At 48.2% G+C, this 27,578-nt stretch overlaps 1 protein-coding gene across 1 annotated transcript; it reads right to left on the bottom strand.

Annotated features, from left to right (window-relative positions):
• On the bottom strand, window positions 1-27,578 carry MYH16 (myosin heavy chain 16; the record flags this gene model as incomplete). Its single annotated transcript, XM_084250183.1, is given in 28 exon segments — window positions 1-53; window positions 2,358-2,391; window positions 2,685-2,768; window positions 3,685-3,831; window positions 3,835-3,882; window positions 3,886-3,930; window positions 4,953-5,039; window positions 6,494-6,583; window positions 6,587-6,631; window positions 7,704-7,836; window positions 7,838-7,920; window positions 9,753-9,755; window positions 9,761-9,922; window positions 10,156-10,191; window positions 10,195-10,237; window positions 11,858-11,994; window positions 15,345-15,353; window positions 15,357-15,362; window positions 15,366-15,465; window positions 16,604-16,662; window positions 16,666-16,709; window positions 18,623-18,719; window positions 18,723-18,742; window positions 20,321-20,504; window positions 23,373-23,395; window positions 23,398-23,425; window positions 23,429-23,497; window positions 27,468-27,578. Coding segments are annotated over 28 exon segments (1,980 nt in total).

Here is a 27,578-nt window from a genome sequence, read left to right as displayed (position 1 = left end):
TTATGTCAGACCCTGGGATTCTTCATATTCCTGGCTCAGTTTACTGTTTTCCACTGGGTGAGAAGGGAATGAGAGAATTTTTTTGAAAGATTTATTTATTTATGCATACAAGAACTGGGGTACAGGCCCAATGTGCGGAGGGTGAGAGGATTCACCAGAGATAGAGTGGGGAGCAGAACAGGCAGATCTACTGAGATACACTGCTGAGGGGAGCAGTGGGTGAGACAGGAGAGGTCTGCTACACCATATGGGTTGTTCCCTGGCCAACCAGGGGATTGAACTCGTGCTGCAGAGGCTGTGGATTGCTTTGTAGTGCGGTGCTTAACCCCTTGCACCACCAGGGAGGCCCGAGAGAAATTTTGGATGAAGAATTGGCTCCCCAGTTAGATTCTAAGTTCCCCAGGGCACTACAAAGTCCCCCATAAATATGGCAGCCAGGCCACCCAAGCTGGAAGGAATGGGGAGTATAGTGACCTACACATCAGTCATCCAAATTAAGCTAATCCAGGATACCTCCTTGCCCTGTACAGTCATACATGATTTTCAACTTTTATCAACCATCTAGCTGAGCCCTCGTTTCCTTTAAAAAACCCAACCTTATTTATGACAAACATGAATGAATTATATGTTCAATGCTGCAGAGCAGGAACCCATCACTGTCCAATACTTGTCCTTCTAAGATGAAAATACAAGTGTAGAACAGGTTAAAACAAGATTCTCCCCAATGAGTTAAAAAATAATTCCAGTTGAAAGACATTTCAAAATTTTGTGTAGAACCCGGGACCAAAAAAAGACCTTAAGTTGTGTTTATCTCAGAGGTAGCACAGTGACACTGACTCTGAGTTTTTTTTTTTTTTTTTTAAATAATAAGCTTAAGAAAACGAGGACCTGCCTGTTGCTCATGGGGGTTAAATGGCTTCCTGCAAATCCCCCAAGAGGTTAGTGTTAATTTTTTTTTTTTTAAGGATAAAGATAGCACTGCAGTGTGTAAAAGGAAGCCTGCAGAGGAGGAAGCCTGCTTCCCATAAAATAGACATAAGAATCATTGAGGAATATTTGTGGTCAAGACAGGAGGAGCCAGAGGTAACTGTAGTGTCCACTAGCTGCCAAATCCAGATGGCGTGCATGGGGTAAAGGGTTTGACATAACCAAGCCCCTAGCAGGAGATATGGCAAAGAAATTTGGAGAAAACAGTGGGCAGTGAGTGGTTACTGTGTAAACTGAAACCTCAGAACCTACACTTCTGTCATTCCCAGATGGTTTGTTGGGGCCAGAGGCCAGGAAGAGGTGCCTGATCCAGAGAGATGGAGCAGGTTTTTCTGGTTCTGCTCTGAAAGTCATTAGTTTTTTGGCCACAGGCAAGTCACATCCTCACTGAACTTTGCTTCTCCTATCCGTCAAATGGGCGTATTGATTTTAAAAAATATTCAGGATGAGGAAAATAAGGCCAATGGGTGCTGCACTTTCACAATGGAGTTATTCTATTTTTTAAAAGATTTATTTATTTATACAAGCACTGGGGTACAGGCCAGAGTCACAGGAGGGTGAGAGAATTCACCAGAGACAGAGCAGGGAGCAGAACAGGCACAAGGACTGAAATACACTGCTGAGGGGAGCAGTGGGTGAGATAGGAGAGGTCTGCCGCGCCATGTGGGAATCTCCCTGACCAGGAATCAAACCGGCTGCGCTTAACCCGCTATGCCACCAGGGAGGCCCTACACTGGAGGTATTCTAACTGGAGTTTTTCTCCCCTCAGGAAATGCACTATTTATTCCTGGTTAGAGCCCAGTCTTGGCAAACTTAGATGTTCACTAGTATATCAGTTGCAAATTATTTTTGTCCTAGAGATGCAAAGGATTTCTTTTGATAGAAAAAACAAACACACAACCCAGTGGTTACGGTATTATTGTCCTGTAGGATATTAACCAGTTTTGCACCTAACTGAGCAAAGTTTAAAGCATTCCTTTCCTGACTATATAAATCTCTGCCCCTTAAATGCTCTCAGAATGCAGCTGTATAATTTTTCTGCTTCCTTCATTAGTGGCACATGTTTGATTTCTGTTAGTATGTGGGTTGTGTTTCTAAGTGTTTGAAAATTGTATTTTGTTGGTATTCTGCCTCTCCTGTTGATCTCACAAGGTGGGTGGGATCATAGAGATCTGATATAAAAATGCTTTGTTCCCAGCTTTGCACTGTAACCATATTACTTGGAACACTCGGTGGGTGGAATACAATCTCTTTGTCTCATCACAGGGAAGGTGAATTTTTCAAGGCTAAGAAAACACTTTCAGTTTTCTTGAGGATTTCTGTTCCATCCCCACTGTTCCTTAGACAGCTGTAGGGAGGAATGGGGTCACCCTGGAGGCGGGTCCTGATGTCATTAACTTCTGCCTGTTTTTTTTTTTTTTAAGATTTGTTTATTTTATGCATACAAGAACTGGGGTACAGGCCAGAGGTGTGTGTGTGGGGGGGTGAGAGGACTCACCAGAGACAGAGTGGGGAGCAGAGCAGGCGGATTGACTGAAATACACTGCTGAGGGGAGCAGCGGGCGAGACAGGAGAGGTCTGCTGCACCATGTGGGTCAGCTCTCTGGCCGGGGATCAAACTCGTGCTGCAGTGGCTGCGGTTAGCTTCACGGTGCTGTGTCTTAAGCCCTCACACCACTAGGGAGGCCCACTTCTGCCTGGTTTTGTTCCAGCCCAGCCATCTTGGCATTGGCTTTTGCTAAACTCTCTTCCAGCTTTCGGATATGGGCCTCGGCATTCCACTGCTCAGGAAGAATGAATCCAGTGGAAATGGAAAGGTCCAGGGATGGTCCTCTTGCTTGCACTTGGCTATTCCTAGTACTGCCTCCCAGTTTACCTGTCTACTCCTTCTAGAATGTCCCTGTCTCCAAAATCCCCAAAAGCTTACCCATCTACCAACATAAACCCAGAGCCTTTGAGTTGGTACATAGCCTCACTCTCTGGTCTGTTGTCCTTCCATAACCTTTCAAAGGTCTCTATAGACCTCACCCAAAAAGAAAGTGCAGTGGGGCAATTTAAGGAAAAGTGTTAGCATTAGAGCAGGGGTCTATAGATAAAATAAGAACCATGAAGATGTCTTCTGACTGTGAAGTTTGGAGACATGAATTGGCTGGGACAGAGATCCTCAAAGCACCGTCCCTGTTCTCCTTTGGAACCCGCCTCCCTTATTCGCTTGTGTTATAAGAAAGTTCTTTAGGTGCCAGGTGCTTGGTAAATGCATGTTAAATAGCTTTCTTAATTTTCCTTCTCACCATATATTGCTTTTTCATCATGACAGTGTTTGCATTTATCTTGTCACTCCTAGTCTCCAGCCCCTTGAGGATATAATCATACTGACATAATGCTAATTATAATGACTCACTTTCATTAAGCTTTTCGTATGTGCCAAGGACTGTTGTAGCCCTCACGACAGACAGTACTGTGAGGCAGGGATCATTATTACTCCTGCTTTACAGATGAGAAAATTGAGGCACAATTAGGTTATGAATCCCGGCCAAGGTTATATACCCAGTCAGAGGAGTCTGTGATGGATTCACCTTGGTTCTCCTCACAATATCAAAAAACATGCCCTAGGCCTGCTGGGGGCTCAGGGACTATTTGGGAAGTGTCTGGATGCTGTGGTTTCCCCTGTCGTTCCTCTCTGAGGTCCTCCCTCACCTTGGATTTCTGCACAGTCTCTGTGCTGGCATTGAGGTCATCAATCTCAGCCTTCAGCACCTGCTTGTCCTTCTCTAGCTTGGACTTGAGCCTCTGCAGGTTATCCACGTGCTCTTTCAGCTTGGCCATGGAATCCATGTGCTTTTTTCACAGCATGGAGGCTGTGGCCTTGCTCTGCAGGGCCCTCTGCTCCAGCCTTCACCACAGCTTCAGCAGCTCAGCCTGCCTCTTGCAGTTCTGTTCAATCTGGGGTAAAGAAGCAGGGCTTAGCAGAACGGGCCTGTGCACCCTCCCTGAGATGGACACTGCCCACCTGCTCAAGATCCTCTGATATCTTTGCACCCTACTAAAGGGGTGTCCTGATTGAAACATCCATCCTTAGCCTCTGCTGGGTTACCCAGAGGATTTATTAGATAGTTTGATAGTTTGTTGAACTGTGCCCCACCAAAATATATGTTCAAATCTTAACCTTCATACCTGTGAATGTGATCTTATTTGGAAATAGGGTTTATTCAAGTGTAAACAAATCAAATGTCATACTGGATCAGGGTAGGACCCTACCAATGACTGATGTCCTTATTAGAAGAGGGAAATTTGGACCCAGAGAGACAAGAAGGCCTGGTGGCATGCAGGCAGAGATGGGCATGGTTTAGCTTTAGGTGGGGAACACAAAAGATGCCCAGCCAATAGCCAGAAACCAGGAGACAGGTGTGGGACAGATTGTTCCTCAGAGGCTCGAGGAGGAACCAATCCTGTCAACACTGTGATTTCTGACTTCTGAGAAATTAAATGTGCATTGTTTTAAGTTTAGGGTAGTTTATTCCAGTAACCCTAGGAACATAATGCATATGAGAAACTCTTGATTTGTATATGTCTCTTCTGTACCCTTACTAACTTCCACATTATCTCCATTCCACATACCCTTGGAGTGCCGTGTCTTTATTTTCTGTATTCTCATGCATTGACATTGGGGTTTTGCAGATGCTGGAAAGACACCCCCCTTCCTCCACAGATAGATAATTCCAAGAGATAGAAAACTACTGGATTTCAAATCAAACCAACCAGTCTAGAGCCTACACCCCCAAATCCCTCTTCTGTGGGGCCCGCACTCTGGGCCTAGCTTCACTGATAACTCCAGGGTATCCTCAAGTTAGCCCCAGAAATTCAGCAAGAACTAACTTGTCTTTATTCCATGGCTCACCGTCTAATAATTTTTTCCTCTAAATGTAGGCAGGGATTGGGGTTCCCTAGTCACCTGAAGATAGTACCTGAGCAGATATGATTTCCCCAGCCTGCTCTAGCCTGTCACTGAGGTCTTCGAGGTCCCAGGACAGGTTATTTGGTTGTTTCTCCACCTGGGTGACAGTTAGTGGCATTAATGAGGCTGTCTGCGAGCTCCTCTTTCCAAGGAGAAGACTGTGCTGACCACATCCTGTCTGTGAGGCCAGAGGCCTGTACTGGGTGGCTCCTCGCTCAGTACAGGTTGCTCTGCCCTCCCTGCACATGGTGGACCTTAGTGCCATCCTGCCCCAGCCCAGTAACGGTTTTGGAGTTTAGGCAAGTTATGGTTCATCTCCCACCAGCCTCTGGCCTCACCCCGCTGGGGGATCCCTGCCCTCAAGCCTCCCCCCACTCCTAATACATGCGTACTTTTATGTCTTTTTACCTGTGCAGGTAGGGGCTGTTTTATTCCCTAGAAATTCCTTGCCTAGAAATTCCTTCCTGCATCAGCCTATCAAATCCAGTCTTCTAGTACCCAGGCAAATGCTGCCTCCTCCACCTGCCCAGAACTGGCCTTTCCCTGGGTTAACACCACCTAGCATCTTTGCATCTCACATCATAATCGGTGTGCATATTTAGCACAGTGTTTGCACACAGTTGGTGCTCAAGAAACCAGTAGACTTCTTCAGCTGGAAACCTGTCCTACTCTCTATTGGGTGGGAACTTCTGCTTATGGTTGGACTGTGGTGGCAATTGGGCCTTTGATTCAAGACAGGGCAGAGGTATTTCCTTACCTGGGCTCTCAACTGCCAGTTCTTCCTCCCGCCCCTCAACTCAGGCCTGGTCGACAGATAAGTAGATAAGGGGGGGTTTCTCTCCTTTGTGAGGTATAGAAACTTACCTATTTGGCCATTTAGAATAGAAATGATGGGTGAGAAGTAAGTATAGGATGGACACAGTGAAAAGCTTGAAAATCACAGTCTAAGGAGTGTATTTCCAGAGGCAGAAGAGGGAAACATTCAGGGGACTTGTTTTAGATTCCTGGTGTTGGCAGACATGGGGATGAGGCTCCATTGTTTGGTTTTGGCTGTCAGCTTTCTCTTTTGCACCGTGTGCACCATGCCATGGTTAGCACCAGTGACCAATCAGAGCTGACTCTGCATGCCAGAGCCTGAGCCTGTAAAAGTAGCCCTTGGAAAGTAGGTGGTCTCCCTATGATCCCAAAAGCTCTTGCTTGTTGTTGCCTCTGTGGATCAGGGTTTCCTTGTCTTTAGAGGTCGCAGGGCACTTCCATATACCCCACTCAGCCTTAACACTCTGGGGCTATACCTCCCAGTGTGCCCAGGACCACTCTGATTCATGCCTGCTGCCCCCTTTGACTCTGAAAACTGTCCTAGTTTGGGTGATAAATTAAATGGTCACCCCACTTTAAGAAACCTGGAAGGTGGGTAACAAGATATGACCATAACCATTTCACTGATGAGATTTAGGAAGGCCCCTTGACTTTCCTAAGGGCCCCAGCTATCCCTTTGCTAAGGGATAGCAAAGCCAGCATTTAAACCTGGGGCCTCCAGTCTCTAGTCTCCACCCACTCCACTGGGGAGAAGCCTGCGGTGCCTGCCTGGTGCAGTTCCTCCAGGGCCTTCTTCTCTTTCTGGAGCTCGGCAATGGAGTCTTCTCAGAGCGAGAGGTCCCTGGTCAGGGTGCGGACCTTATGATCCAGGGCCTGTAAATTGGGGGAGGAGACAGATGGACTCTTTTTTTTTTTAAGATTTTATTTATTTATTTATATAAGCACTGAGTACAGTCAGATGCACGGGAGGGTGAGAGAATTCACCAGAGCCAGAGTGGGGAGCAGAACAGGCAGAACGATGAAGTACACTGCTGAGGGGAGCAGCCGGCGCGGCCGGAGAGGTCTGCGTGCCATGTGGGACCCTCGCCGGTGGTCAGGGATCAAACCGGCGCTGCAGAGGCTGTGGGCACCAGGGAGGACCGACAGATGGACTCCTAAGGCTGGGAACACCCCCCTCCATGGGGAGGAGAGAAGGAGGAAGCACTTGCTCTAGGAGAGGGTCCTCAGGTTGGCTTCACTCTAGAGTTACCCATGTGGTAAGAAGTGCCAATGTCTAGGGCATGTACCAACAAAACCAGAATCTTGGCGCAGGGGAACTGCAAGGACCCCAGTGAAAGCCTTTGCTACTCAAAGCCTGATCCTTGGAGGTCAGCAGTGGCAAAGCTAGAGGGGCACAGGTTTGGACTGTGGCTACTTTTCCTGCTTGTGGCCCCCACCCTCCTGCAAAGGCAGCAAGGGGCAGGATGAAATCAGGATCCAGGGCTCTTCCTGGAGCTGCCGAATGGGCAACAATGGTTTGTTTGGGCAGAAATCCACCATAATGTTTGGATTGCCTGGAATCCAAGGGGAAAGTGTGGACATGGTGCTGATAAAGAACATTCTGTGAGAGGCCCAGAAAAGCTGAGGCTGGATGGGCAGCTGGCCCAGATGTCTGGGAATCCAGGCACAAGGAGGCCTGAGCCTACATGTCACCATGGTGAGAACAGTGCTTAATCTCCTTAGCTGCTCAGTCCAACAGAACTTTCTGCAATGACAGACATGGCCTCTGTTCTGTCCACCACAACAGCACTCATCTGTGTGGCCACTGAGCACTGGAAATGCTGCAAATGGACTGAGGAAGGAAGCACATGTTAAATTAAGGTAAAAATAGCCCCCATGATCAGGCCTGGTGTCCTGGGGATCCCTGGCCCTGAGAGGAACATAGCAGACCCAACAGCCCCCTTACCTGCTTTCCCTTCTCTGTCTTAGCCAGAGTGGGCTCCAGGCCCTCCAGGTCCCGCTTCAGGTCGCTCACCTCCCCCTTCAGCCGGCACTTGGTGGCTCTCAGCGAGTGCCCTCCTTCCTCCAGCCGCTCCCTTGTCCGAGATCCAGCTCTCCAGCTCCATTTTGGTTTTCATCATCTGGGTCAGGCGCTCCTCTGCATCACTCAGGTTCTCTTGCTCCTGAGGAAAGAAAGAAAGCCCCAGTCAGAGGCAGGGGTCCAGGCAACTGTAGGGACCCCAAAGACCATTACCAAGAAGGCAGGCTAGCCTGACAGGTCCAAAACTAATGTGTCCCGAGAGCACATGGACTGGGCTAGCTCCCAGCCCCTGTGGTATGTGACAAAGTGTGGTCTCTCCTGGGAGCTGGTTAGGAGGGAAAATCTCAGGCCCCTCCCAAGAACTGTAGCATCAAATCTGCCTTTTAATGAGATTCCAGATGGTCAGATGCACCTTCAGGTTTTAGCATCAATGGTCCAGAAGTCAAGGGCACTGAGGCACAACACACCACTGTTAGCCCAGGCTCTGCATCTCATTTGCTGACCCTGGGGTGCTGATGAATTCATCTGTCAGCGGGGAGAGGTTGCTCACCCAAATGACTCCTAGTGTTGATTTAGCACTCCCGTGTTAGCAAATTACTTTCTATCCACATTCCTCATTATAACAACCCTGAGAAGCAAGTAAGGCAGGTGTTACTGTAACTACAAGCTACAGTTTAGAGATGAGAGAACCAATACTCAGAGGAAGGTGGAATTGCTGAAAGGATATGGGCAGCAACCTGGTGCCCTGGGTGTCCACTGGGGTCTCCCTGAGGTGGGGTCAGTGGTATAAGACTACAACTGGCTACAGAGTCAGAAGGTGGGGCCAGCTGGTGACTTCTAGCACATGACATAACTGCTGAAATTTAGTTCTTTACAAAATAAAGGAAGTCATTGTGAAGTTAAGGGGATGGGGGGCATGAAGGCACTTCACTGTGGTCCTCACTTGGCCTCAGTCTCCCCAAATGTAAAATAGGAGGCTCAACTTGAGCATCTTCTGGGGGTATCAAGAGCATATGGAGAACGATGTTAAAGATAGCCCTGGGGGAAACAAGGATGATGTAAGCTCTAACGCCCTCCTGGCCTCGGAGGCATATGGACACTTGGGACGCCTTCCAGTCGTGGGGTTTCCATGGATGGGCTTGGACCTTAAATGTCTGTCAAGTGGAGTTTTCTTTTTTAAGATTTATTTTTATTTTTGCATACAAGAACTGGGGTGTAGGCCAGAGATGCGGGAGGTGAGAGGATTCCCCAGAGACAGAGTGGGGAACAAAACAGGCAGATGAACTGAAATACACTGCTGAGGGGAGCAGTGGGCGAGACAGGAGAGGTCTGCTGTGCCACGTGGGTAGCTCCCTGGCTGGGGATTGAACTTGTGCTGCAGTGGCTGGCGGTAGCTTGATAGCACTGACTTTAACCCTTGCGCCACTAGGTTTCCCCAAGTGGAGTTTTCTACCCTATATGATGCATATGAAAATCAGGCATTTTGAGGTTGTGGGAGGTCAGATCAGAGAAATCCCCTTGGTAAACAAGGAGGGTCTTGGTAGTGAACACAGTCCCAGTGGGGAATGCAGGGGCTCCCCATGGAAACCAGGCCATTTGTCCTTCCCAGGAGGGCAGTACTGCACTTGACCGGCCAGGCAAAGGAGACAAAGAAAAGAGGACCAGTCACTGAGGGTCCCAGGCAGAGCTCGGCTCCCCCCAGGAGTGCTGCTTCACCTCATCTTGTGGCTGCCATGTCTGGACAATCCCAGCAGCCCTATGCATTCCCAGGCTGCTCTTGTGGGACAATAAGGATATGATGGAGACTTTTTGATAGTTAGGTGAAGGGCACATTGCAATGACATTGCAATGAAGGGAAAGTAAGAACTGGGAATCCCTGGTGGTCTGGAGGGACATGGCTTCTCTCCTTCCTGGGTCTGCCTCTTGGGCAGTTGCCAAGCCTTCCGCTCCCCTCCCCCTCAGGGCTTCGCGTACAGCCTACAGCTGGATGGTGGGTTGTTCTCTTGGCTGAGCACGGCAATCTTCTCCTCCAGTTCTTTGATCTTGTTCACCAGCTCCTGTGTTTTGGACATGGCATTTCTCAGCTCCTCCTCCTTGGCCTTCATCTCTTCCTCTTGACGTGCCGTGTTCAGGAGCGGCTTGACCTGGACCTAAGCAGTATCATAGAATGTTGGGTAGGCTTGGCCAGGGTCCCAGGGGAAGGTCTGTGCCTCAGACTGGACCTTCCTCTCTTCCTTCATCTCTAAAGTGCTTCATTTTCAGACATCTTTGCAGCATCCTGAAACATCCCACTCCCAAGAGATACCCCCACACAGGACCGAGGACCCCAGCCCACCGGCAATGGCAGTCCCGGCCGGCATGGCCTCCCAGCACCCACCTTGTTGTAGAGGTTCCACCAGCCCCAGAAACGCAGCTACAGGAACTTCCGCATGTTCCGCTTGAGGACTTTCAGGCCGATTCTGCAAAGGAACCCAGAGTTACAGGGCTCAACATGCAGGTATCAGGGTCTGGCCTCTTTGATGGCAGAGAGCAGGAGACCAAGACACACCACCCATTTCTTCCTGTATTTCCTCTCCTCTGCGTCCTTCCCCAAATCATCCAATAGTCTCTGAATCCCATGATCTGCTAAGTCTCTGGAATCCACCCCTCCTTGTACCCTGAACTTCATTCATCTGTCACATACTGAGAACCTCCAAGTCCCTGGGCTGGGTCGGGGCTGCTGTCCCACCCTTCAACTCCAACAGGTGTGCCTGCCTTCACGGGGAACCTGTTGGACATGGCATTCACGGAGAACCTGTTGGTGGGCCTCAGGGCTTCATGACTGTTATTATTTACCCATCACTGTTACTATTACTAATATTATAACCATAAAGAGCCGGTCAGTCATGGAAGTCCAAGCTATTTTCTAATGGCTACATTAAGGAAATAGCTGATAAACATGATTGTGAGGTGGGGTTTGAAATGAGGTTTCCTGGGCCCTCATTCAATCTCTGCATGAACCTGGCCCAATTCCTTAGCCCTTCTGACCTCAGTTTCTACTTCTGTAAAATGGCGGCTGCCCCTGGCACATCCCTCTCACATCACCACCATCCAGATCAAGAGAGGGGAAGGTTGGGAACATGGCTTCAACACTGTTGAGAGAAGGTTATATTAGGTGGTCTCTGTTATGAGTTGAATTGTGTTCACCCCCAAAAGATATGCTGAAGTCCTAACCACAAGTGAATGTCACTTGTAAATGTGACTTTGTTTGGAAATAAATCTTTGCAGATGTAGTTAGGTTAAGACGAGGCCATATTGGAGTAGGGTAGGCCCCTGATCCTAACTGACAGGTGTCCTGGACACAGAGAGAAGGCCTTATGAAGACAGAGGCAGAGACTGGAGTGATGTGGCCACAGCCAAAGAATGGCTGAGGCCATAAGGATGGAAGAGGCAAGAAAGTAGCCTCTGCTAGAGGCTTCAGAGGGAGCGTGACTCTTCAAACCCATTGCTTTCAGACTGCAAACCTTCAGGTCCGTGAGAATATACACTTCTCTGTTTTCAGGCACAGTATGTGATGCTTTGTTGAAGCGTCTCTAGGAGACAAAGACACAGGCACCCTCCCGTCCCCTCCTTGCCTCTTGTCACTAATGAACTGATCACTGTGTGGGTGGGATCCCTGGTCATTCTGTGGGTATAAACGTGGCTTCAGTGGTCCTGCCCTGTTGATTGAAAGGTCCATGCAGCAGGCCGGAATGCAAAAGCCTACCCGGAAGCCCACCTGGGGGGCAGGAATGCGGATACCTACCTGGAGGACTCAGACAATGAGCCTTCCCCCTCCCACTACGAGTCTCATCTCAGACAAAGAACCTCTACCTGCCCTACAAACTTTTCCCGCCCTAGGAGCCCAACTACCCACCTGACCTCGCCTCGCCCTATAAAACCCTGCTTCCCCCTAACAACGCGCGCGACTCCACTGACCCCCGCCTTGGGTCTGTGAGGTCCGCCCGGGCGCAATAAACTTTCCCTCCCTTTGAGAAATGTAGCCTGGCTCTCCTTGTCTTTACCGCGCCGAACCTTTCATTGATGTTTGTGAGCATTACCTTCCATCCAGCTTCTTCTTGAATTCAGTCCTCATAAGGAAACCCCAAAGCTGACACTGCAACACTGTCATGATCTTGGCCAGATGCTGGTCCCACATGTCTTCAAGCTTGACCAGGATACCTGCTCGAAAGAATAACTGGGTGAAGTGAAGAGACACATGTCTGAAAACGGCCCAGCTGCCACCAATTGTAACAGCGTGGTCCCCAGGAAAGGGGGAGGTTCCCTGCCCCACCCAAAAGCCAGCTAAAAAATTTGTTAGTTATTTTCTGCCCTGTGATTTTATGCAAAAATAGGAAAAATGGTTTAAAAGTAAATTTAATTTGCAAACTTTTGCTATGCTGTTAAAAAGTTTGGGATCAAGGTTGAGAGAATTCGTTTTTGCATAAGTTGAACCTATTTTAAAATTTTTTTCCCTGTGATTTTGATATATTTGCTGTCTTGTTTTAGCCAATGCTCCAGATTTTTTTCTTTTGGCTTGGATAATGGACTATTTTCAAGTAATGTAAAACTGTCATACTGGACATTCATGGACAATGCTGCTGACTAATTGTTGCTTCTCTTACACACATTGTAACCCTGAAAAAAAAAACTGTCTCCTAATATTACACCATGAGATCTGTGCCACCATAGATATGGTGGAATAAAAATTAAAAGGGGGATTGTAACAGGGTGGTCCCCAGGAAAGGGGGAGGTTCCCTGCCCCACCCAAGGGAGGGTGGAGCTGAGCAGGAAGAGGAGAAGCGGCAGAAGAGACTGAGGAAGGAAGCAGGATGGAGCCAGAAGGAGACCTGGAGGAGGCGCATGGAGCCTAGAGACACGTGAAGAAACTGCGCTTGTCTTTCGGTCGTGGACGGGGTGACACAGATGTGGGTGAGACCCGTGGGGAGGTGACAATGGCAGCTTTTATCTTGATGTTGATTTTGCTCTTTTCCTTCCGGGCTTGTCCGGTTGTTTGTGACCCTTTTCTGTGGGTCCCCACTGGAAGGTGCTTTAGACTCGTGGCAGGCTTTGGGGACTTGCTCTGGACCAATCCCATATGGATGGACTTTTACCCACGAGGGGACGGGTAACTTTGGGTGCTTCATTTAGAAACTAGACTCTGCCTTACCTGTATTGTTTCCTAGTTTTATTAAAGATCCTTCCCATTAGTCTCATGTGTTTTGTGTTGATGCGGCGGATGGCAGAACCCATTTAGAATAGGCAGGTTTGCGGGGTTTGGGCTGCCCCTCTCCCTGTCCTATAACACAATGACATTTCTAAAGTTCTGAAGTTCAGAAGAGTTCTTAAGAATCAAAAGAGCCAGTCTGGAGCTGATTGATGTGTGAGCCTCTCAGAAATAGCTGACTCCCCCTGGACACCTCCAGGGGACAGACCACTGCCAGCCTCAGCTGCAGCCTCAGCCTCCCGTTCCTCTTGCTCTTGGAGTCTCCTCTGGGCTCTAGCTCTGGCCTTGCACTTGCTAGCCAGAGGAACTTGGACATACCTCCTCACACCTCAGGACCTTAGTCCTCATCTGTGAAATGGAGAGCTGGCCCCGTCCTCAGAGGGTGGCTGTAAGGATGAAATGAGGTAACAAGTGGAAAGAATGGAAAAGAACTTCTGTTAACTGGGAAGCTCCAAGTGTGATGAGCCGTCATCATCCCCACTGCTTTGGCTAGTGCCCAGTAGGCAGAGAGCCAAGGGGCCTCCTTTCCAGGCCACCTCGGGACAGTTGTTAATCATGGTCACATGGGATCTGGGAGAAGAAAGAGGGAAAGTGATCATGAGGGGAGAGGGAGTTGACTTTATAAAAAGGAGGGAGAATTTTACCAGTGCTACACAATTTCAGGCATCCAGCTCTCGTGTGATTGGGACTCATGCCAGGAAAACAAGGCTAGCATTGCAATGTGTGTTAGAAGGAGCTGGAGACACCCAACCTTGGAGAAATGCAAATTTTCAGTTATAAGATACCTTTCACCCTTCTTCCACCTGTGACATATAAGGTAAAAGAAGTGGAGGCAAGGATGAGGATCAAGGGGAAGATGAATTGGTACATCAGTTCTGAAAAATGGCTTGACATTCCCTTGTCAAATTCAGTGTTAGTATACCCTGCAGCAGGAAACTGTCCTTCTCGGTGTATCTCTCTATCCTAGTGGCCCCACGTGGAGGGCTTTGGAACAATGGTGGTGCCTGGGCATAGTGATTTCAATTTCCTGCGCAGCTCAGATGATCCTAATATACAGCCAAGGATGAGAGCTTAGGTCTAGAGAAGCACCTATTAGGACTGTGTGCAAGATGTTCATAGCAGCATTGCTGGTAACTGCAAAAAAGGGAGAAGGAACAACCCAATATCCAAGGAGAAGAAAAAGAATAAGTGATATGGCCAACAAGGATGAAGCTTAGAAACGTGATGACAAGTGACAAAAGCATGTCACAGAAGAATGTATCAAGTATGAAGTATGAGACTTTCACCAAGTTTAAAACCAGGCAAAACCTGGGCCATATGTGTATATAAAACTATTTTTTTTAAAGGTAAGGGAATGGTTAACATAAAGATTCAGGACAGGGCCTCCCTGGTGGCGTAGCGGGTTGAGCGCAATGCTGTGAAGCTGTTCGCAGCCTCCACAGCGCCAGTTCGATTCCCATCCGGCCAGGGAGAGTCCCACATGGAGTCACCTCTCCTGACTCGCCCGCTGCTCCCCTCAGCAGTGCTTTCGGTCCATCTGCCTGTTCTGCTCCCTGCTCTGTCTCTGGTGAATCCTCTCACCCTCCCGCAAATCTGCCCTGTACCCCAGCTTTTGTATAAATAAAATAAATCTTTAAAAAAAAAAAGATTCAGGTCAAGGGCTACTCCTGGGGGTATGAGGAAGGAGAGGAAAGAGATACAAACATTAAATCTGGGTTTTTAAGTAAGCTGTCATATTGGGGTACAGTCTGGAGTAGACGGACATCTCACATCATTTGCCTGGCTGATGCTTACAATCCCAACAGGACTCTGCAGGGCCAGGAAGTGGGACAGACACAGGGTGACCCAGGCACCATGAGTCAGGACCAGGAGGCTGCTGCCTAAGTCAACTCTGACTCACCTGCCAGCTCAGGGCCCAGGGCTGTCTGTGTGGGTAGGCTGAGATTATGGTGCTTCACCCCCAACCCCACCCACACACATCCTGCTGGTTAAATCCAGGCACTTGATTCTGATTGACTCTTTTTATTCTTAGAAGTCTGGGACTCATGCAGTACTAAGAATATTCTACCATTTATTGAATACCACTCTGTATGAGCTGAGTTTTCATGCACATTGCTGCTAATCACCCCCAAGCCTCATGAGATTGACTTTATCAGTCCTGATTTTTTCCAAGAAGGACACTGAGGCTCTCAGCAGCTGAGAGGCTTGCCTAAGGCATGCAACTGGTCCACTGCTGAGAGCTGGTACTCACACCTGGAAGCCCATCTTCTTGGGACAAAGCTAAAAGGGGGCAGAGAGGGAGCACCATTAGAGGCCCCTACCTTGGTATGTCAGATTTTTTATTCATTCACATCCAGGTTGATGGAACCAGTTAGCAACTCTGAGGCCTTCTTGTTGTCCACAAAACCCTGAGGAATGATGTTGGGATTCAGGACTTGATACCTGTTAGGAGAGAAATAACACTGTTATCCTTTCTAAGCTGGCAGCCTGTGGTCTGTCAAAGAGCCTGGGTGCCAGGGTTAGACCTGTGTTACAGGTGCCCACACATGCAGACAGGTGGGACTGATGGGAGGCTTGGGGGGGGGGTGAATGTTTGTGGGTGTTGGGGTTTAGGGAGGAGGTTTTCCTAAAAATGAAGACACAAAATAATTATTTTCTGATAGAACTGAGAGGAGAAAAGGGAGCATTGGTCCCGGAAAAGGAGATGCACCTCTCTTCCTGACCTGCCAGCAGCCCCTTTGTGAAGTTGGGCACATCCCTCCCCAATCACAGATTTCAGAGCGTGCTACTGACCCTTCTTGCTCCATCACTCTGTAGCCATATGTATTAGCAAGTAGATATAGAGAAGTAAAATCATCTTAAGGTGAGGGTCTTAATTTTGAGTTGCCCCAGAAGTAGACACGTGCAATTTGTGTATTTGGGAGGTGGCAGCATTAAGAAGTGGGCAGGGAAGCCAATAAAAGACATGTTATCCAGCCAGTTATCACAATGGGCAACTGGGACCCCAATTTAAGCTTGCTGGGGGACCCTGAGAATTGTGGTGTGCTATAACCAGCACCCACCAGGTTGTAACAGCCAACTGTGAATATCTCTTCCCAGCCCCACATTCAGGGATGTCATGTTGGTAGCTTGAAATCAGTCTTGGTAGGAACGTTTATATCATGAAAATGGGCAGCCCTGCAAACCATTTTTATTAAACCTGTAGAGCCTTTTACCAGCACACTGTATCTGAAAGCCGATACAGAACATGCCTCTGAGTTAGCCCCCAGAAGACTGAGGGACTGAAGTGTTTATGCACTAACCGTCCTTTGTCACTGGTAGAAGCCTGCGCCACCAAGTCATGCCTGATATTTTCAGCTTGCCTGGTAGCAAGGCAGGCTCCAGCATCTAGGGAAAGCCCCCAGGCAAAGAAATAGAGGTGCTGGCAGTTGAGGATTGTGCCAGCATGTACTAAAATAGTGAAAGCAAAGCAGTGTCCATCATCACACCCACAGTGTCTGCTGCAGTGGGACTAATTCTACAACAGTCAATCCCTGGAAATGGAGAACTGTACTCTAGGTAGCAAGAAGACACCTCTCACTCTGGGTACTGCAACCTGTTTGGGAAGCCCTTCCTGCAAATATGGATGCCTTCCAGGACTCAGTTGCAAGCCAACTGGTGCATGATCAGGTGGACAACCACCACACCTGGCCCAGGGTAGGAGTCACTCGTTAGGGTGAGACAGGTCTCTCCTTGCCATTCAAGGAGGCTGAACTGGGCATCCATGTCATCCACTGCAATCTCCTCTCACCAAGACCTAGGGGGTCCCAAGTCCCCACCAGTGAGCCAGGACCCAGAGGCTCTCCTAAGTGTGAGTTCTGGCTGGGTGAGCACCACTCTGCTTTACATAGCAGCCAGAACATGATTTCTGGATGACCCCTTGTTGGGGATTCTTTCATTGCACCGTTTTGCCCCCATCATCCCTGATGGTTAAAAATGGACTTAAGTTGGTGGGAACATGAACTTCACAGATCCTGAACACTTCCAGCAGGGAGACACCCGCCAGCCAGCCGGGATAGAACCAGCACTGCAGAAGCTGCAGACAGCTTCACAGCGTGGTGCTCAACCACCTGCACCACCAGGGGAGGCCCATACCAGCTACTTTTTATGTTCTCAATAACCATGGTTGGCTGTTGGCTATTCTATTGAGCAGTGGCTGCCATATTGGACAGAAGAGATCTTCCCCATCATCTCTAAAAGTTCATTGGGTAACACTGCTCTTAGAAGTCCAGTGACTTGCTCGGTTTGATATGTTTTACAATAAGTGGGACCCTACTGATTCAGTGCTGGCTTTTTGTAGAATCTTGGTGGTAGAAAGAACCATTGTGCCTGCCCATGGCTAATCTCCCTACTGGAAGGTTGCTGCTCCTCTGCTATGATGCCTCCAATGAGCTGGCTCCCTTTGACTTAGAATTCTAGGGAAGTAATAAAATTCTTCTTCACGCAACATTTCCCCATTGGCTGCCCTTCGTCACTTTGGAAACTGCTTATACTAATGCCCAAACATTGTCTAGAAGACCTGCCAGCCAACTTTAGGACGTAAAGCCTTAGGCACTGATACCTTGCTTTGTCATGTTGGGCAAGTCCCATCACTCTCTTGGTTTCAGTGTGAAGATGATATAATTGAACTGGACCATCTATAAGGGTCTTTCTTTCTGCTCCATGGTCCTGTGGTTCTGTGAATCCTTCAGAGGGAAACAGGCTTCTTGAATGACAGAAGCAACCATAGGCTTAGAAGTGAAATCTTCCTGTCCATGACTTTGAAGTGGCAGCCAGACCACCACACCATGGAAAGGTAGGGTTTGAATCACTGGACACAGGGTGGCCTCTGGGGCAGCCCCTACTCATCCTGTGGAAGTTGGAGACTGCCATGAAAGAGGACCCTCTTTTCTGCTTCTTGCTTCTGGTTGGAGAAGAGAAAAAAGCACAGTTCACATCAGTACCCAATACCCAGCAATGGGGCAGCAGTCCCATTAATTGCTTTGTGTCAAAGGACATGCATTCTCTGACTTGTAAAAAAGACTTTTGGGGAGGGACTAGATGAGGTAGGGCCCTCCTAATGAGATGTAATGGGGAGTGGGAGAATGAACGGACTATGGCCTAGTTGTCAAAAGGAGTGTTGTGCTCCCTGGAGAATGTGTGACCTTTGACTTAGGGCTCAAGATGACAAAATGCTCCCATTGCTTGGGGAGGAGGAAGAGCCACAGAACACCTAGAGAAAGGATGTCAGCCCCAGGAGATCTGCAGTTCTTGCCCTGCTGAGTGGCAGCTCCACTGGGCAGCTTCCATTGAGGAGGGAAGCAGAGCTGGCTTTGCATTCACCTCAGACAGAAGAGCATGAAGCAGAAAATAAACACAGAGTGGACCCAGTGATCAGCTCAGTTAATGGAAACTCCCAGGTTGCATCTGCATCCCCTTTTTGCAGCATCATCCATGGCCTAACTCAAGCACTTGTCATTTATTCATTCATCAAAAGTTGAGTAAGAGAGTTTTATATTCTATTTGGCCACCGAAGGGCATTAGCATAGAAAGACTGGACACAATATGGTATCAGCCGTACCAGGAGCCTCCTCTTCCTTGAAGTGAAAGGCCAGAATCCCCAGGGTTGAGTTCTGGAATGAGCCCACCACTATCATTCTGGGAGTCTTCTTCTCCAGTCAGCCCGTGATATTGTAACCCACTTAGAAGGGGGTAAATGCCAGTGGTTTCTTTCAGGCCCAGTCTTTTCCTTTCAGGTCCCATAGCCAGAACCTCTGCCCACAGCTCTGACCCACTGGGACCCCAGGATCCACCTTGAAGCCCTGGCTCAGTCCTTGTCCTGTGACTTGCCTGGGGTCCTGAGATGTTCATGAACCCCCAACCTGAGGTGGAGACTTTATCAATTGCTTTCTCACGTATTTGCAGTTTGCCTATATAGAACACCTTGTCACAGCGTTGCTGACAAACCGGGACTCCCCACTATTATCTGCTAGGCTGTGACCTTCTTGTCTATGTCTTGCTTTTCCAACAATAATTACTTCCCTGACCCCTGGATTTTCTTGCACGTAATTGGATTGATTTTTTCATGTTCAGCCCTTACTGTCAGTGACTGGCCTTGACCAGCTGCACAACAAGCTCTCTACAAGGTCATCTGGTCTCTCCTTGCCGAGAAGTACACAACCCCTGAGCCACTGCCTGGTGGAAGTGAGGCTCCATCCATTCAGAACTAGGGGCTCCATCTGTCTAGGTAATTAGACAGCTACTAATTTCTGTTTCCCATTGATGCTGTGGCCCCAGCTGGAGATGCAAAGAGGAAGGTGCCTCTCAGATCCTTCCATTGAGGGAAGCAGACGAGAGAAGCCCAAACCTTTGGCTTGTTCATCTCCTATAAAGTGTCATTTGTCATCTCTGGGCCTCATTTTAGAGCCTTCTTGGGAGTGCATAGGCCCATTTGACTTTGAATATTCTATTGCTATAAATTCGGATCTCTTCTGACTCTAGTGGGAGGCGAGGGTAACACTGCAATTCAGCCCCAGCCAGCTGTTCTCCAGCACATCAGCACCATCCACTTTGCAGTAATTGGCATTGTTATGGTTGATGAGATCATAACCTTCTGGCCCAGATGCCCAATCTTTCCTGACAGCTCTATCCTGAGGCTGCTGTTTTCCTGCTCTTAACCCATAAAAACTCAACAAATTTTGGCGGTAACAGGGACTTTGGCATGTATGACAATTTTGAAATTCCAGGGAAAGTAAACAGATTTTACAAGCTTTTTGAATGAGTGTTGTCTCCATTATCAATTATTCAAATAGAACTCGAGAGTCCTGACTGCACTTAATTTCCCTCTTCCCTAAGGACTAAGTTTGTCATGAGTGATAAAGTCACTCTGTAGATGTCACCTTGGGCTGGCAGCTACAAGCTATCAGAGAGATGACTTAATCAATTGGGAAATAATTAATGGGCTCATAGAATCATTTATTTATTTATTTATGCAAATGCCACTTCTGACCATGACCAAAGTTCAGCCATCAAACCATGGGCCGTTAGAGGATGGTGTGGACCTGGCAGGTCTGAGGGCACAAACTGCTGGCTGCTCTCTAGGGGGCATCCTTCGCTGAACTGCTTTGGAGTTTTCAGTGGGAGAAGTGATGAGGAAGTATTTCAATGAGCTGATCACGCCATGACTGTGCTAGTTGGAGGCAAGGGGCTCGGGAAGGGTGTATCAGGAGTGGACCGCAGCCGGCAGGTGGCTACAGGGGTGGGGGTGCTAAAGCAGTACTCACAGTGCTGGCATAGTGGACGAGCTCTAAATGGGCCTCATGCCCCTTGCCCTTGTCCCCCTTGGGCTTGAGGAAGTTGTTGGACTTGTCCAGGTGGTTGTCATACAGGACTGCCTTGAATGTGGCATTGGCGGCTTTGGGGAAGACACACTTTTCCTCCAAGATGGAGAAGATGCCCGTGGACTAGAAGGAAAGAGGAGTGGGTAGCATTAAGGGAGGCCAAGCATCCCAACAAGGTCACTATGGCATTGTTCTGGGGGCAGAATGCCCCACGCATGCGGCCAACCAGGAAGCAGAAAGTCGTGGCCATTTGGGCATCAAAGAGGCCAGAATTCATCATGTCCAATGGAAGGGAAGGCAGACTTCTGAAGGGGCCATAGAGTCCCAAATGCTAATCTAAAGCTAAACAATAGCTCTCAGAAAAACTGAGAAGTCAATGATACCTATCCTCTCTGCTGTTAATTCTCTTTATTTGCTTCTCCACAGTGACATTTCTGACCACCCAGGGGCTTTATGCAGCTTTTCTTACAAAAAAGTGAGCTCAGAAATGCTGTTCATGACTTAATATGTCTCCATTGGAGGAAGGTCAAGGGTATTAAAGAGGATATCTATGGGGATTTATGGTCAACTAATCTTTGACAAAGGAGCAAAGAATATGCATTGGAGCAAAGAAAGTTTGTTCAATAAATGGTGCTGGGAAAACTGGGTCGCTACAAGCAAAAGAATGAAGCTTGACCACTACCTCACACCATGCACAAAAACCAACTCAAAATGGGTTAAAGAACTAGACATAAGACCTGAAACCATAAAATACATAGAAGGAAATATAGGCGAAACACTACATGACATGCACCTCAAAGACATCTTTACAGACACATCACCCAAAGCAGTGATAGTGAAGGCAAAGATAAACAGCTGGGACTACATCAAATTAAAGAGCTTCTGCACAGCAAAAGAGACAATAACAAAAACAAAGAGAAACCCCACCGACTGGGAGAACATTTTGCACACAACACTAATGATAAAGGACTGGTCACAAAAATCTACAAAGAGCTGATGAGACTCAACAAAAACAAAGAAAATAATCCAGTCAAAAAATGGGCAGAAGAGCTAAAATGAAACTTCTCTGAAGAGGAAATGCAAATGGCCAAGAGGCATATGAAAAAATGTTCAACATCACTTGTCATCAGGGAAATGCAAATCAAAACTACCATGAGATACCATCTTACACCAGTGAGAATGGCACATATAAAAAAAACAAGCAACAACAAATATTGGTGAGGTTGTGGAGAAATAGGAACTCTTCTGCACTGTTGGTGGGAGTGCAAACTAGTGCAACCACTATGGAGAGCTGTGTGGAGATTTCTTGACCTATTAAACATAGAGCTTCCATATGATCCAGCAATTGCACTCCTAGGTATTTACCCAAAGGACACAGAAACATCAATTCCAAAGAGCACCTGCACCCCTATGTTTATAGCAGCACTATTTACAATAGCTAAGCTTTGGAAACAACCCAAATGCCCAAAAATAGATGCCTGGATCAAGAAGAGGTGGTACATATACACCATGGAATCTTACTCAGCATTTAAAAAAGATAAACACATGCAATTTGCAGCAACATGGATGGAGCTGGAAGGGATCATGCTCAGCGAAATAAGCCAGAAAGAAAAAGAAAAATACCGGATGGTCTCACTCATAGCAGGAATCTAGAAAACTTAAATAAGGGACCAGGAAAAAGAATAACTATAAGAAAGAAAATATCAAAATCAACAAACAACTATGAACCTGAGACACTTTATGGGGGGTGGGGGCGGGGAAAGGAGGGCTTGGGGTCAAAATAAGGGGGTTGTAATAGTATGGGGAATATAAAAATAAAATTAAAAAAAAAAAGAAGAAGACATCTGTGGGCCTCCCCAGTGGTGCAGCAGGTTGAGCGCAGCGTTGTGAAGCTGTCCACAGCCTCTGCAGTGTGGGTTCCATCCCGGCCGGCCAGGGAGATACCCACATGGTCCGGCAGACCTCTCCTGTCTCGCCCGCTGCTCCCCTCAGCAGTGCCTTCGGTCTGTCTGCCTATTCTGCTCTTCACTCTGTCTCTGGTGAATCCTCTCACCCTCCCGTGGATCTGGCCTATACCCCAGTTCTTGTATAAATAAATAAATCTTAAAAAAAAAAAAGACATCTGGAAGAGGGTAATCCTTAACCTCAAAGCTCAAGCAGGAGGACATTTCAGGCTCTGTGACAGCTGGACAGAGAGGTAATTGTTGGTGTTGGGGGATACGGGGGTCTGTGTACACAGCCTGTGTTTGGACACCCTGTTTTCCTGGGAGCCTCAGGGACCCGTGGCTGCCTCCAAGATAGATTATCTATGGCTGCCCAGAGACGAGCCTCAGGGACAAAATAGGTTCTTTTGTTCTTTTACTTTTTAAATTTTCACTTTGAAATAATTTCGGGTTTGCAAAAATACTGCACATACAGTGCAAAGTATTCTATGTACCCTTCATCTAACATCTCCAAATGTTAACAGAAACACTGTACAATAATGAAAACTGGGAAATTAACATTGAGGCAATGCTGCAAACACACTTTCTTTAAATTTGGTCATCTGTCTCATCAGTGCATTTTTCTATTCCTTTTCTTCATTTAATCAACAATATATATTCTAGGCCATTTGTTAATGCATTTTTTATGGTGTGGCTATAGGGGAGACTATTAGATTGGTATTAGAATCTCATTCTGTCACTCACAGGTTGCATGACCTTGGATCAGTGACCTCCCTTCTCTGTGTGTCAGTGTCCCCATCTGTGAAATGGTTATAATAAATCATCCCCCACTGTGGTCACTTGTAATGATCCAGCGAGCTAAGGCACATAGCAGCCCAATTAGCCATGGCCACTGAGGTTGCTATTGACACGATTTTGCATAGAGGAAGCTAGAGGTCACGCCACATCAATGGTACTGCTGACTTCCCCACATCCAGGCACCATCTCCCTGTAGGCCCCTGTGGAGTCCCCAGCCCGCCTCATACCCCTCCTTAGGGAAGCAGTTCACCTTTTTCAGAAGGTCGATGCAGGCTGCAGGTCAAGATTGAAGTCAATGAAGAGTCAGTCTATGCCCTTCCTCTTGTACTCCTGCGCCAGCACAAACATGTGGTGGTTGAAGAACATGAAGAATTGCTGCAGAATGTGACACCAAAAGCGTGGCTCTGACTCCTGGCTTGTCTCTGGAGGATATGGAAGTCTGGGCATGCAAGGGGCATTTCTGGTTTGCAGCCTCCATTGAGCCTGGTATGTCTGAAATGTGCAAGAAGCCCTGGAGAGCAGTAAACCCTGGACACCAGCTGCCTCCTCCAGAATGGCCCTGATCTAACACCTACACTCCTCGGTGTCCACCTCAGCTTGCTCCTCTCTGGGCTTCTGCTTGAACTTCATGTTGCCAAAGTGCATGATGCCCCCAGTCAGCTTGTGCACTCTGGTCTTCCCCTCAGGACTGAAGCCCAGCACATCCTGCTCATCCCACTTGCTGCCTGCAGATTTCCATACAAAGTCCCACCAAAATTCTAAGAAGGCTTAATTATAGGTGTACGGCACAGGGCTGATTACATGTGTATAGACTGAGAGACAGAAGGGACACTTAACGTGATTAGCATAGACTGGTTTTCACGATCTGCAGGGAAGAAAACAGCAACAGGAAGCTGTAATTAGAAAACCTTAGAAACTAGATGTTTGACATCACCCTGCCAAACAGTCCACAGCTCCCTTATCCCACCCAACCTGAAGAGTGGCCATAACAGGGCCTCCCCTGTGGCGCAGTAGTTGAGCGCTGGGTTGCAAAGCTGCCCACAGCTTCTGCAGCGCCGGTTCAATCCCTGGCTGCTCCCCGGCCACCGGAGGAGGGTCCCACATGGCGCGCAGACCTCTCCTGCTGCCCGCTGCTCCCCTCAGCAGTGTACTTCGGTCCTTCTGCCTGCTCTGCTCCCCGCTCTGGCTCTGGTGAATTCTGTCACATTCCCTCGCTCCTGACTGTACCCAGTGCTTATATAAATAAATAAATCTTTTTTAAAAAAAGAGAGACTTTAAAAAAAAAAAAAAAAGAGTGGCCATAACAGCCATTGGAGGTCGAGAACCCAAGGGTCCTGCAGGGTCCATGGCTGCCTGCAAGCGACACTATCAATGAAAAGGCCAAGAATTTGCCACCATCTCTGTTCCTACCCGCCCCACCCTGACTGTTACCACCACTCCTAAGTATTATAACACGAAGAGAAATGGTAATAAAATCATGTCATAGGACTCTGCTCTGTGACAGAAATCATTCAGGGAAGAGTGCATTGTTAACCTGAGTTACTTCACTTGACCTCCCATGTTTTTGTGACACAGAGTGTGAGGTAAGGCTGGGACTTGCACTCAATCAATATTTAGCTAAGAACTTCAACTGGCGGTGGGGAGGGGATGGGGGAGGTGTCAGGGTCGGGATTGGGTACCATGTGGTTCTAATGCCTTTGGAGCAACAAGGGCAAAGGAACTTCTGTGGCCCAGCATCTCAGTCCCACGTAGCCATGAACATGTCGTGCTTAGCTTTGTCCAAGATGGAGAAGAGGTGGGGCGGCATCTCCAGGAGCTTTTTGCCCTTGTACATGTTGGCCACTCAGGCCCTGTAGATGGGCAGCCACCTATAAGGGTTGACGGTCACACAGAACAAGACCAAGGGAGGGAAGGAAGATGGTTTAGGTGGCCCTTCTAGCCCCAGCCTGTCACAGGGCAGCCTGACTGGAGGTGAAGGGGGTAGAATCTGAGTCTCTACTCGGTAAACAAGACCAGTCTTCTCTTTAATATGTATTTGTTTCACTGACTTTTGGTTTAGTTATTTGAATAGATAACACAGTCACTGTATGGCAAATACGCAGCAAAATGCCCCCCGCCCCCAACCAAGTGCCCGCCCTGCCCCTCTTCCCGCAGGTAACACCTGGTTTCCTGTGCCTCCTCCCATGGTCACTGAGGCATGTATAAACAAATCCAGAGACATGTTCTTATGTCCTCACCCACCTGCCTTGGTTTTAAAACAAAATATAGTATTCACTAATACTGTTTAATACCTCGCTTTTTGCACTTAATATATCTGAGGGATTTTCCATGAGCATTCACAGAGATTTCTGGGGTGTTTTACAGCTGCAGAGTCCTTCCTCTGTGGCCACACACAACCCCCTACTGGTGGCAGCTGGGTTCAATTGATCTCTTAAGACTCCAGCTTCTCTTTTTACTCCAAGGTAAGTTTATGACGAAATGGGCCCATTAAAAAATCAGAAAAATCAATGGGGAAGTAAAAGAAAGTTATCTGAGAAGAGTGCATGGGAGCAGAAATGGCCAAATCGATGGGTCCCCAGCCATGGGTCTAAAGTTTTCTTTGTCCTTGCTGGACACTCATGTTGACCTCTGATGACCCCACTGTGTACCACTTTTCAGTTCAATTTTAAAACTTCTGCTTTGGTCCAAGTGGGAATAAACACTCTGCTCACCCCCAAACCCCTGCTTCTCTTAGCAGACCTGCAATATGTTGAAATTTTTTTTTAAAGATTTATTTATTTATTTATACAAGCACTGGGTACAGTCAGAAGCGCGGGAGGGTGAGAGAATTCACCAGAGCCAGAGCGGGGAGCAGAACAGGCAGAAGGACCGAAGTACACTGCTGAGGGGAGCAGCGGGCGGCAGGAGAGGTCTGAGCGCCATGTGGGACCCTCACCTGGTGGCCGGGATTGAACCGGCGCTGCAGAGGCTGCGGGCAGCTTCGCAACCCAGTGCTCAGCCGCTGCGCTACCGGGGAGGCCCTGCAATATGTTGAATTTTTAAAAGGAACCTGATTAGCTAGAAAGCAATCCAAAAAATGAGAAGCAAAGAGAAGATAAAGAGAACCCACTGGAAGAGCTGAGAGCGTGATGCACAGTGTTTCATCCTGGGATGCCAGCCACTGAGTCACCCTTTCCTTTTAGCCTGTCGGTAGGCCTTGGTGTGGGGCAGACAAATGCCCAGAAGCCAGTTGTCCCTATTTTGGTCAGAATGAAAAAGAAAGGGCCCCCAGGCCACCGCCCTTGCAGAAGGGATCGTAGAGGGAAGCAGTGGGTTGTGGAGCAGTCCCAGCCCATCAGAGGGGTTCAATTGGTGGTTCATCTGCTATAAGAGGGGACTTCCTATGCCACACTCCACAGAGCCTCAGTCACTTGGCTAAAGACATGGTGTGGCCACCCCTGAGAGGATGGGCTGGGCTGCAGAGGGACCTTGAGCCAATGCCAGCCCTGAGCTTGCTCATGGAGCACACTCAGCCCACGCTCCAGGTGCAGCCACGGGTAGAGGTGATTCTTCCAAGATTGAGGTCTGGTGATGCCCTCACTAGCTTGTAGGCCCAGAAAATATCCCCAAGAGTTTCTAGAGACCTTCCCAGCACCCCCTGAGGCCATGGTGCTGCTGGGGGCCTGAATCTGGAATGAAAGTGGCACTTAAGTAGGATAAAGAGAGGAAGCTGCAGCTGTCACCGTTAACCCGAGGAAGGAAATCCCCAGTGGCTACTGGCCCTGAAAGCAGCCCACCGCACCTATTCCTACCATGTAAGCATCTTTCCTTTTTAGTAAAAACATCTAGAGAGGAAAAACCAAAACTTCCTTACATCCCATGTTGTCTAGCCACCAACTCCTCCAGGAAATCACACTCTGTCTTGGGATTTCCAAGATGGTCAGCAGACCTGAGGATAATCCACTTTGCTTATTCTAGCACAGTGCTTAATGTTTGCTGAATGAATGAATGGCTAGATGGATAGAAGGTAGGGCAAAAGGATGGAAGGACTGACAATAGTGGATGGAGCGTGGATGGATGGACAGGGCAGTGCTTTTAGTAGGTTATACGAAGTCACTAGGGGAGAAATGATGTTTTGATTGGAATTTCCAGGAAGAGGACTCTAGCTAATAGCCTCACCCACTGTGGAGATGGTACCATCACTGAGATGCTGGAGACTTGGGATGGAAATTCATGACCCCATGCCCTTGCCTGAGCTGTAATATGTACTGGTTGCTGGGGCAGGTGGAGTGGATGCCCTCTCCTCATCAGGAGGGGCAGAAGGTCTGCAGTCACCCTACCTCCTCACCCCCCCTCAGGCACTCACATAGTTCCTCATGTTGCTATAGTGTTGGTGCAGACTGTCCAGGACGCTGGCCTTGTTCAAGAAGGTCGTGTCTGCCATATCGTTGGCCTGGTAGAATTTGGGTGGGTTCAT

This window comes from Talpa europaea (genome assembly GCF_964194135.1).
Source record: "Talpa europaea genome assembly, chromosome: 12".
Classification (NCBI taxonomy): Eukaryota; Metazoa; Chordata; class Mammalia; order Eulipotyphla; family Talpidae; genus Talpa; species Talpa europaea.
The sequence above is the reverse complement of the archived record's forward strand: the minus strand, read 5'-3'. Positions and strand labels throughout refer to the sequence as shown.